The 11878-nt window shown below is 46.8% G+C and overlaps 1 protein-coding gene across 1 annotated transcript; it reads right to left on the bottom strand.

Annotated features, from left to right (window-relative positions):
- Positions 1–3112: 3112 nt before the first annotated feature.
- Positions 3113–10550, bottom strand: LOC112292378 (putative aconitate hydratase, cytoplasmic). Its single transcript, XM_024540778.3, has 19 exons — positions 10022–10550; positions 9537–9641; positions 9097–9257; positions 8733–8825; positions 8360–8545; positions 8110–8271; positions 7790–7934; positions 7443–7585; positions 7162–7218; positions 6844–6923; positions 6544–6619; positions 6245–6430; positions 5876–5943; positions 5612–5730; positions 5285–5406; positions 5031–5129; positions 4376–4855; positions 4174–4272; positions 3113–3988 (listed from the first exon to the last, which is right to left on the bottom strand). Exons 1-19 carry the CDS (start codon positions 10338–10340, stop codon positions 3680–3682), a joined length of 3009 nt encoding a protein of 1002 aa, XP_024396546.1. The 5' UTR covers positions 10341–10550; the 3' UTR covers positions 3113–3679.
- Positions 10551–11878: the final 1328 nt, after the last annotated feature.

Raw genomic sequence — 11878 nt, 5'->3', positions numbered from 1 at the left:
CTCGATGGAATATGTCGCTATCTAGATTCGATTTTGTTATCACTTATCGACCTGGAAGACAGCAAGGACTATCCGATGCTTTATCAAGGAGATCGTATCTTGCACCAAAGGCTGGAGAAGCAGCGTTTGATCAACAATGTACAACGTTATTGAAGCCAGAGAGATTTCAACTTTGTGCTACTATTGTATCATTTGATGCTGACTTCCTAAACCAGGTACATGCTATGACCATTAAAGATTCAGTAGCCATTGATATCAAGCAACGTACCAATGACGACAAGTTCAAGGTGGAGGGAGAACTTTTATACTTTGAAGAACGATTGTACATTCCAAAAGGACCAGCACAACTCCGAGTTCTTCAATCTCGCCATGATTTTCCAACTACGGGACATTTTGGATTCAACAAGACCTTGGAGCTTATTTCCCGAGATTTTTGGTGGCCCCAAATGTGGAAGGATGTAAAAGATTTTGTCCTCTCCTGTGATATCTGTTCAAGATCCAAGAATCCTCGGCATCGCCCTTATGGACTTCTACAACCATTGCCAATTCCACGTCGACCATGGTCTTCAATTTCTATGGACTTCATCACGGACTTGCCATCATCAAACTCATTTGACAGCATCTTTGTCGTGGTAGATCGGCTTACGAAGATGGCACACTTTATTTCTTGTAAGAAGACATCGTCCAGTGAAGTCACAGCAAGACTCTTTCTCGATAATGTGTATCGATATCATGGACTACCAGATGATATCATATCAGATCGAGGTACCCAGTTCGTGTCAAAGTTTTGGAGATCTCTCTTTGGGATATTGAAGGTGGATATCAAGCTTTCTTCAACTTTTCATCCTCAAACTGATGGCCAAACGGAACGGGTGAACCAAGTCTTGGAGTAGTACTTACGATGCAGCATCAACTATCAGCAAGACGATTCGACTGCATATCTACCGCTAGCCGAGTTTGCATATAACAAAACCCTTCATGCGTTGACTCAACAAACATCATTCTCTTCCAACTATGGGTATCATCCGAAGCTTGATTTATTGAGTCCGTCAACAAATAACAATCCAGCAACTGAAGGATTTGCGAAGCAACTATTAGAGCTTCAAACTATGTTGAAGCTTCAATTACAATCCGCTCAAGAATCCTATAAGATGTCTGCAGATAGATTTCGAAATCCAGCACCTACTTTCAAAGTTGGAGACAAAGCTTGGCTTCTTCGACGAAATATCAAGACCAAGCGACCATGTGATAAGTTGGACTATCGAAGATTGGGACCATTTATCATCCAGAAGCAAATTAATCCAGTGGCATATCGGCTGGAGTTACCGGCTTCTATGAAGGTACATCCAATCTTTCATGTTTCTCTGTTGGAACCTTATCGAGAGTCATCTTTTCCTGGAAGAGTGCAATGTCTGCGACCTAGTATTGAAATCGAGAACCACGAAGAATACGAGGTTGAAAAGGTATTGGATTCACGGCGGAGGTGAGAAAAGTTAGAATATCTTGTTCATTGGTGAGACTATGACATTAATGAGCGAACGTGGGAGCCAGCTGAAAATCTTGCGAATGCGCCACAAAAGGTATAGGAGTTTCATCAACGACATCCCGATAAACCTAAATCAATTCGATGATAGCTTCTTTCTGAAGCTTGTTCTCCCAACAATATAAGAAAAGGGGAGAGCACCAGCAAAATTCATAGTTGATGTAGTTATTTTCTCCAAGATAGATCGTAGTTTGGTCTTTTGATATGGATAGCCAAGAGATAGATACTATGCCAGTCAGAGTATCGCAACCGAGTAGCTCACGAAGGCGACTCCGAGATGAAGAACTACATGTACCACGATGACGACGGAGGATACCGAGTAACCGATCACTGGTGATCGTATTTGAGATCAAGCCTGCTTACGATGGTCAACCAGAAGGCATGTTTGCAGGACAATTTCACAATGAGGACACGGAAGTTCATGCTTGGTCAGAAGTCGAAGGCGTGGGCCACTACCCTTGGCTTCAAGGGTCGATGAACCACTTGCCTCGTGAACAACAGTTGGAGTTCATAGCAGAAGTTATGCGATAGATCTTCATTTTCTTGCGTTGGTACTGATCAACAACATTGCTTCTCAGAGACCTCGAAGCTAAAGGAGGGGGTGATATTAGGGACATATTCCTTAGAACTTTCTAGAGAGAAGTTTCTAGAACCTTCTAGAAAACAAGCCTCTGGAACCTTCTAGAAGAGAAGCCTCTAGAACCTTTTAGAGAGAAGTTTCTAGAAGCTTCTAGAAAGGAAGTCTCTGGAACCTTCTAGAAGAGAAGTTTCTAGAAGCTTCTAGAAAGGAATCCCCTGAAACTTTCTAGAAGCTTCCTAATTAATAGAAGTAACTTGAGAAGTTTCTAGAACCTTCTAGAAAGGAAGCCTCTGGAACCTTCTAGAAGCTTCCTAGTTAATAGAAGTAGCTCGAGAAGCTTCCTAAGTAGGAGTATATATAGGGATCGAGGCTGAAGAGTTCTTCAGTCTCGACAACACATCTCTTGGAGTTCTAGCTCACCTTTCTGGTGTTGTTCTTATACTCATCTGTTTAATCTAGTTCTGCCACTTCTTCTTGAACTTCTTGTTAGATTTCAAGTCTGTATTTTGTGTCCGTGACATTATCTCATACCACACTCTATTTGTTAAAGTGCAACCTTGTTGGTCCTAACTTACTTGTGTGGAGTATGCTTTTTATGTTTAAATATATATCCTTACACACATATTCCGACAGACAATGCTTTCTCTTTGTTTTAATTCATATGATTATTTAATCTTACGAATAAAATATTATGTCTGCCTACAACAATATTCAAATCATAAATACCTTCCATCATGGTTGTTTGTGGTGGAACGAAAATTCACTTCAACATTGACAATGCACTTTGAATGCAGGCTTAATTAAAGGGAAGCTCCAAGAGAACTTGCAAAATGTACCCTATGCACTCAAAAACTTCGCAAATGTTGCACATACAATTCACATGGCATACAAAATATGGTGTTTTGGGCTTAGTGCCAACACCATGACACACTCAACTCCTAGCGCAACATTCACATTGACCACCACAATGAACTCTCCCACAAGCAGGATGATTGAACCAGGTCTTGTTCACATATATTGGCATCGACAAAAGCGATGTGATGGGAAAGAGTCACAAAAATATTATGACGGGCAGGTACCATGGTCAATGCAACAACTGGCTATGTCTGGCCTAGAAGGTGCTCACCACTATCCTGGCCTAAAGTCTTAAACCAGCCACCATGATTCTGTCTTAGTTTGTATCCATCAGGTCACTGAATCGATGGCCAAATTGAAAGGAGGCGATGCCAATCTACAGGAAAGAGGACCCATATGCACCACCCTCCGTACATGTACAAAAAGGATACAGGTACAGATACAGATACAGGAGAGAAGTGCAGAGCTAACAGGAGGGTTATTGAATCATGCTTCATGAATCACCTGGATGAGTCGTCGGATGAGGAACAGAACGATCCTCTGAGTGCATTAGACACGTGCACATCCAAGGTGTATCCTGGGCTTCAAAGTCCTGTCTGTGTTGGATCTCCCGCCGAAGCATCCCGGTCCTATTGCCTATCTAACCTACGCACCTACGGTCATCAGTGTAATCCTACCCTGTAATCCCTGGAGAAACCCGATCACTTGTTCAGCAGCTGGCGCAACACGTATTGCAGAATTCCCCCGTGCGAAAAGTACGTCAGCTCCACCTGCGTATCGAATCGCAGCACGCACATAAACTCCTTGTTGTTGTCCGTTTTCACCCTGATGTCCATGCCCGGTTTGATGTCCTTCAGCGGTGGCATCTCTATAGTGTATCTCTCGAACCCAGTCAAACCCAGCGTCTCGGCGTCCTCGCCCTCCTTGAAGCACAGCGGAATCAGCCCCATGCCCACCAGGTTGCTGCGATGGATCCGCTCGAAACTCTTCGCAATCACCGCTTTGACGCCCTGCACCAACACAGTTAATGTCTCTGTTAGCCTCTGTCACCCACTCACACGCTCATTGCTGCGCGATTGTGTTGTATCCCATCCCGATCGACGGGGAACATCTTAGAGCATGATCGAGACATGCAACTCCGACTACGCTCCCCCGCTGGTTATGCATCACGCATTGCCGTCGATATAGCTCTTACCTGCAAATACGGACCCTTCGCAGCCCAGTCCCGAGAACTGCCGCTGCCATACTCCGCCCCCGCCAAGATGATCGTGTCGTGGCCCTCCTCCTTGTATTTCTGCAACATCAAACCTGACGCGTTAATCGTCTCATCCCCCCACTACACGCCGGAATAAATTTAGCGCTTCACGGACATGACGCAACCAAAACTAACCCCTTACCATGGCAGCGTCGTAAATGAACATCTTCTCCTGTGTTGGCACGTGCACGGTCTTCGGCCCAACTTCGCCTTTCAGGAATTTGTTCACGATCCGAATGTTCGCAAACGTCCCTCTCACCATGATTTCATCGTTGCCGCGCCTGCTTCCGTACGAATTGAAATCCTTGCGCTCCACTCCGCGATCCATCAGATACTTCGCAGCAGGACTGTCTTTGTTGATGTTGCCTGCCGGTGAGATGTGGTCGGTGGTGATACTGTCACCGAAATTCAACAGGCAGAACGCATCCTTCACGCTCATACCACCAGGGGGATCCTTGGACATGGTCTTGAAAAACGGAGGCTCGTGAACATATGTAGAGTTCGGATCCCACGCATACTGCGCTCCCGCAGGGACATCCAAGCCGTTCCACATTGTGTTGCCTTGTGTGATGGTTTGGTATGTCTCCTGAAACATCTCCGGTAGGACCGAGGTTGCCACCACCTGCGCAAACCATCACCCTTCAGTCCACGGAACGCAAGTAACTCTGCTCGCGAAGACTCAATCTTCACAGAGCTAAGCATGCTGCCATGCTGGGTTGGCCGGGCGAGAACACGCCCCGAGTAACCACCCCGGGCACACTATACGCAGACCACACGGCTTAACCCCCCAGGCTTACCTCGGCAACCTCCTGGTTGGAAGGCCAAATGTCTCTCAAGAAGACGTTCTTCCCATCCTTGCCTACTCCGATGGGATCTTTCTCGAAGTCTATGTTCACCTGGCAACATCAAGTCCCACAAATCAGATACATTGAAGCGGCGTGCTCTCCTAAGCCTCAACGTTCTTTAAGCAGACTGCCAAGCAACGCAACGCGAGCCATCCCCCATCGACACCCTGCCATTTGACCACAATAGAGAGTTCATGCTATCTTACCGTTCCAGCAAACGCGTACGCTACCACCAAAGGAGGCGACGCAAGGTAATTGGCACGAGTCAACGGATGAACACGTCCCTCAAAGTTCCGGTTGCCCGATAGCACAGCTGCAGCAACCACATCTGCACGACACACGGCACTACATCCGATCAGCAACAACTAGTATTCACACAACCCGCCGACCAATTAACGCATGCATTCCGCTACAATATAGCATCGAAGAGGCTGTCTGGTGAAGGGAGCGACGACGACGCTTCCAGTCTCAGAGTTCAAGCACAACACGTAAAGACCCACGCCAGCATAGAAAACTATCCAAAGCGCTCGCACCATTTGCTGCGATTGCTTCAGCGACGGCTTCGTGAACATCGCCTGAATTGCCGATGCAAGTTGTGCAACCATAGCCGACCAGACTAAACCCTTGCTTGTCGAGATACTTGTTCAATCCACTGCCACGATACAGAATATATGAGTAAACAAACAAACATCCGAGAACGTGTTGACAGGAACGCATCGTTTCCCACGACTCTCCATGGAGGTCTGTGAGAAGGGCAACAGACCAAGAACTACATGGTCTGACATCCCAAATCTCACCTTTTCTCCAAGTACTTGGTGACGACCCCTGAACCTGGTGCCAGGCTGGTTTTGACCCACGGCTTGACCTGTCGAAAAGCAACCCCTTAGAATGATGCAAACGAGCCGCAGCAATGAGCATCCACAAACGTCGTCATGCTTTTGTATACCATAGGACACGCACCCCCAAATCATTGTATCCACCCCACAGATACAACATTCAACCTCGGCAACCACCCACAACTACTGCAAGAGTATCTGCATTGACTGGACCCCCGACTTCGGCAGATGCCAACCGTCTCATGGTTGTACAAAATCGACAACAACGTTTGATATGCCAGGCAGACCGCCACACGGAAACACTCCATTTATTGTGCTCAGCAGACTAACCTCCAGTCCAAGTTCCGTCGCTTTCTTTGCCACTAGGCCAGCCCCGAGCATTACGCTAGGATTCGACGTGTTGGTACAACTTGTAATGGCGGCAATGACTACGCTGCCGTGCCTCAACTCCGCAGGCTTTCCTTCATATGTGAACTTCGCAACCTTTTCCTGCTGATCTTTGGGAATGGCAAACCCCTGGGAGCCCAACAAAAAAGACACGTGGATTCAATATCCGCTCGCACATCACAGAAGCAAGTTCCCGAAAAAAACCGTGGCCAGCCACACCACAAACGGCATGAATTTCTTACCTTGAAGCCGACCTTGTTATCCAAACAACTTTGCCAATCCTGCTTCATGTCCTTGATCGCAACCCGATCATGCGGCCTGCGACCCACAACGCGAACAAGTCAATTGCTTCCACCGTCACCGCAAAAAGAGTGCCTTCCCATCAAGCACAGGCTGAACTTCCAGGGACTAGCACCAGCATATTACGTGCATGTCCAGCTATTTCAACCGGCCACAGTTGAACTACAAAAGAACGTCGTGCGGTCTCACGGCATCGGCCTCGGACATACTCAAATCTTTAGACCTCGACGGCTACTACGCACCTTTTCGGGCCAGAGATGCATGGCTCCACTGTGTCCAGATCCAACTCCAAGTAGGCTGAATAAGTGTTATCCTTTCGCGGCTGCATTGTGACAGGTCAAACACTCGGGCAGTCAATATCAAACAACCTAACCCACTCGAAGCTGTGACTGGCAAAACATATGAAGCGCACCTCCTAACGAACTGCTGAGAAGGTACCAACACGCTAGCAGCCAAAACAAACGGCAACACTTGGCAGCCGCTTTCAGCCACGATCAACGTCATGTACGTAGCGGATATCAGTCCCGAGAGCAATATAGTGCCCGGTGGACGGAAATAACCTTCTCATGGTCTATGAACAAGTTGTTCGCCCGCAGATAAGCTTCAATCTCTTCGACCTGATCAACCAAAATGCCCTCGTTAACTCTCGCTTGCAGGCAGATGCAGAAAATGGACGGAACGTTTGCAACGGATACCCAAAAAAACTGACAACCAATCACTACAACACCAGACACGTGTGACCCGCTAGTCGTGATCACCGCTCAGAGCTTAAAGGCGTCGGGCCCAACTCGACAAGAAGGTTTGAACCTTCCTAACAGACTCCAACAGCGCCTTGCCTCACCTTCTTCTCATCCCGTCCTGTCATCTTCAGATAATCCAGAGACACACGATCGACCGGAAAGAAACCCATGGTAGCACCGTACTCCGGGGACATATTCGCGATCGTTGCCCTGTCGGCCAGGGTCAGCTCCGACATCCCCTTTCCTGAACACGCACCGAAACCCTTCAATACCGTGCACAAAACTCGCAACCAACATCCAACCCGCTCTTCAACACGCCCAAGAAACCAACATACTGGAAGGAAAAACGAACTCGAATAAAATAAATAAATAAAACAATGCAGCAGAAGGTAAACAGGAAAACCGCGAGCAAAGAGAATCTGCTACAAGGACGACCACTTCTACATACCGTAGAACTCCACAAACTTCCCCACCACTCCAAACTTCCTCAGAATTTGAGTTACAGTCAACACTAGATCTGTGGCTGTCACTCCAGTCCGTAGCTTGCCATTCAGTTTGAACCCCACAACACCAGGCAAGACCATACTCATCGGCTGCAACACACACACTCACACAATTCATCAGTCAGTCACTCGACATCATCCCTGAATACTGCAGCATCGCGACTGCTTTGGCGATGCATTGACCCAAACACTAGTAACCGCCCCATACCCCCACTCACGCACTCCCCTTCGCAAACCCCCATCCCGTGGCCTACGACGCTCTTACTTGTCCAAGCATAGCGGCTTCGGCCTCGATTCCTCCCACTCCCCAACCCGCAACGCCGAGCCCATCGATCATGGTAGTGTGCGAATCTGTTCCCACAAGAGTGTCCGGATAGAGGATGCCGTTACTGTTGAACACAACTCGGGCCAGATACTCCAGGTTGACCTGCACAACCCGAACCATTCGTCAACTGCACCCCTGCAAGCTCCTCCTAAGCTAACCACCTCTCGCAAATTACAGATGAAATACGAACCTGGTGCACGATCCCGGACCCTGGTGGAACCACAAGCATGTTCTTGAAAGCTGTAGCTCCCCATTTCAGAAAACCAAATCGTTCCTTGTTGCGACTGAACTCCAACTCCATGTTTGCCTGGAGGGCGTTGGCAGAACGAGCAACATCAACCTGCACTGAGTGGTCAATGACCAAATCCACGGGTACCTGGTCCAATCAAGAGCAAACCAAACAGGTTACTTCTTTGTTGTGAGTCGGCGGTTTTGAAGCCCGCCGTGGCATTCCGCAGGTGTCTCTACAACGGTGTTGAACAGCTTGAAGCCGCAGCTTTCGAACGGAAGAACAGGTGAAACTAAACGCAAAGATAGGATGCAAGGGTTAGGGCAGCACACACCAAAGGATTGATCCTGTCCGGATCGCCGCCCAAGCGCGTGATCGCATCACGCATCGCGGCTAGATCGACTACTGCTGGTACTCCGGTGAAGTCCTGAGAACAACGACGAGTTTCAGTTTCGTAGAACTGACCAGCTAAATGTACATCAACAAGACCTGCAAAGGTACTTCCCTTCCAGCCAACTCTCCCTTGGTCTTCCACTGCGGTGCAGCGAACTCATCACGTGATGAAAGAGAACATGACTATCTTTGGACTTGCGAAATCAAAACACGTCCCAAACATGTCTACGGAGTAGCCGGCTGCATCAACAGAGCCTTCAACTCCGACCGTCAGAACAAGAGATATTTAGTACTGAAAACTAGACCTGTAGAATGACTCGTGCAGGCTTGAAGGGAATTTCGACTTGTTTGGGTGCAGTCTTCTCCCAATCCACAATCTTCTCGACGTCCTCCTTGGTGACCTGGAAGTTATCGCAGTTTCGAATTGCAGCCTCCAGCAGGTACCTAATAGAATAGGGCAGCGAGTCTGCGCACACAGCTACAATCTAAGGCTAGCAGAACAGGACACAGCAGAGTATCGCTACACAAAGTTGCGAATCACACACGGATGCAATTCCAGAGCTATGTTACTGCAGGTCTAACTCGGCCTCCCTGCACCGAAACTAACGTCCAAGCTTTCCAACAGAATCTGGTGACCAGCTAATCCACCCCACCTAATTAGGTCGAAGGAGTCCGTGCAATCCAACCAGCAAACATCACCCGCCATCAATGCAGTGTAGAAAAGGTCCTTAGTCCCGCGACTTACCAACCCTCGGATCGTTTAATTTCACAAGGCTGTAGAATTTTCCATAGCTGCCTCCATCAGGTTTCGGTAAATCAGTAATCAGACTAGAGAACGGATTCTCGGAAGCTGCAATGAAAACGACGACTGGTCAGTCCTCATGGGCAGCTAGACGCATTCAACATGCGTTATCGAAGCCAATGCAAATCTGTACACCGGCTCTCGATTTCAAACCCAGTGAACATGAGTAGCTCTTTGAAGCTCTAGTGCAGACATCCGCGCTGGAAGGTATGACTTCGATGAAAGAAGGAACGATATTTTTATCTAAAGGTTGCGCGAGTTATAAGTCTGAACATTCAAAACTCCGATTCGTGTCTCGGAGCAGTGGCAATACTATCGAGTTAACAAAAAGTTAGCAGAAGATTGTACGGAAACAACCAACGTCGAAGTGCGAAAGGAGTTGAGCAACGCCAATGGCAGCTAGAAATTGCAGGAAACAAGTCATTAACCTTGTGTAGAAGCCATCCTTGCTCCAGGTATGGTTGACCTAAGGCCAACAGTAGATTTTGTAGATCGAGCAACAGAAAAGTCCGCTGGCCTGTGCTCGTCGGGGTATGATGCGGCAGCCAAGGTGCGAAACAATCTAGAATTTATGACTGGACTCGACAGCCTGGGTTGAGAAGGGGGGGCGAGAAATGAAGAGTTTCCGAAACGCGTCAAGCCAACAGGGGAAGCGGTGGAAGAGGCACGCAAACCATGGACATGGGGAAGTCTAGGACAGAACCTTTGGGCTTGCAAGGAACGGCAAACATAGGTTAGGATTTGCATTGTGAAGAGAAGGGCGATCGAGAGGGGGAACGAGTAGCAGAAGGGGAGGAGGTTAAGAACACGAGAAGAACACGAGAAACGAAGGACACGTTAAGCGCAGAGGGGGACGCATACAAGAGAGAAGAGGAGGGAGACCAGGGAGAGGAGGAGAGGGACCGAGAGGCACGAGGAAGCACACTAGGAAGCCAGGTGTGAGGGATTAAGGGCGTTGGAGGAGGAGACAGCAGCAGTGAAGGTGGAGCCGCAGCGGTGAAGGGGGAGCCGCAGCAGAGGGGGGCTGGGAGGGGGTTCGGAGAAAGGCGACGGGGACGGGAGGGGGCCGAGGGCGTGACAGTGACGGGGGATCCCAGTCTCCAGCGCTCCTCCTCGTTTTCGGTTGCGCCAGGATGCGGCATTTCCGACTGGACGCCGGTGGCGTGTGGCTGCCTCCCTCCACTCCCCTGCCCTTTCTCCAATCGCAATGGCCGCCGACTTCCTCCACCACATTCATTCACCTTTGTATTCCCAAATGCATCCATCCATCCATAATTCCATCCATCAATCCATCCATCCATCAATCCATCCATCCATCCATCAATCTATCCATCCATCCATCTATCCATCCATCCACCCATCCATCCCCCGTTCTCTCCTCGCAACCTGTTTCATCCATTTTCACATAGAAACAAAACAAACACTCATATTCATTTCTGAATGTTCACCCTTCCATTTATAAACACAGCAAACGATCAACTACAAGAATGGCGCTTCTAGGATGTTTGTACAAAATGGCTAGTTAGGTATTCCAATAAATAAATTGGCATTATTTAATTAGATGCAAAAAACATAATTTTCTGATTTGTGAAGGAAGATAATTACTTTAATTTTTACTTCATCAGATCTAAATATATCTTTCTTGAAATGTCATTTATAAAAGAAACAAAATATAGTGCTTCAACTTTTGAAGCAATTGGTACAAGTATCTGTATGTTTGAATGTACATGATCAACTCTATGTTCAATGCAATGAATAATATCAAAGTTTATTTTGCAATGCTTCTTAAATATACAATATTACAAAATTATATCTTGCAGGAATATATTCTCTTCAAGAGTTGGTAATTTAGAATTTTCACAACTTCTTATTCACATATATAATCTAATCATGCATGTGACAATTAAACATGTATATTAAATTTGTTTCTTGATTGAATATAATTGTGATAAATATCCATGTTACTTAAGTATATAGAAGTAAGTAGAAGTAGGTAGAATCATGTTGGAAAGATGTTATCTTATTTAAGAATCCTTAATTTATTTTCTTAGACATTGTTTGATAATTTGACTTTTATAGATATCTCACATGACTATTGAAACTTATCTCATAAGTTTTATACTTTTAGAAAGTTGAATTGGAAGCAACCTATAACTTAATTCTTAAGTTGTAAGCCTTGTGGTCTTTAAAAAAACTTCTATAGTATCTTTTTTTAATAACTAGTATATGTAGAAATAATATTAAAACCATCTATAATCTTTTTAATATCTTTCTTGAATTCCAAT

Source organism: Physcomitrium patens, chromosome 15 (assembly GCF_059467195.1).
Source record: "Physcomitrium patens ecotype Gransden chromosome 15, ASM5946719v1, whole genome shotgun sequence".
Lineage (NCBI taxonomy): Eukaryota > Viridiplantae > Streptophyta > Bryopsida > Funariales > Funariaceae > Physcomitrium > Physcomitrium patens.
This window is presented reverse-complemented; position numbering and strand designations above follow the sequence as displayed.

Excerpts from the sequence above, each read along its gene's own strand:
- LOC112292378 (XM_024540778.3), bottom strand. The coding sequence starts at position 10,340 with ATGCAAATCCTAACCTATGTTTGCCGTTCCTTGCAAGCCCAAAGGTTC. Across the intron at positions 7,935-8,109 it reads AAGCCGCTATGCTTGGACAA|CCGATGAGTATGGTCTTGCC; the intron begins GTAAGAGCGTCG and ends TGTGTGTTGCAG. Across the intron at positions 6,924-7,161 it reads TGTTCATAGACCATGAGAAG|CCGCGAAAGGATAACACTTA; the intron begins GTTATTTCCGTC and ends GTCACAATGCAG.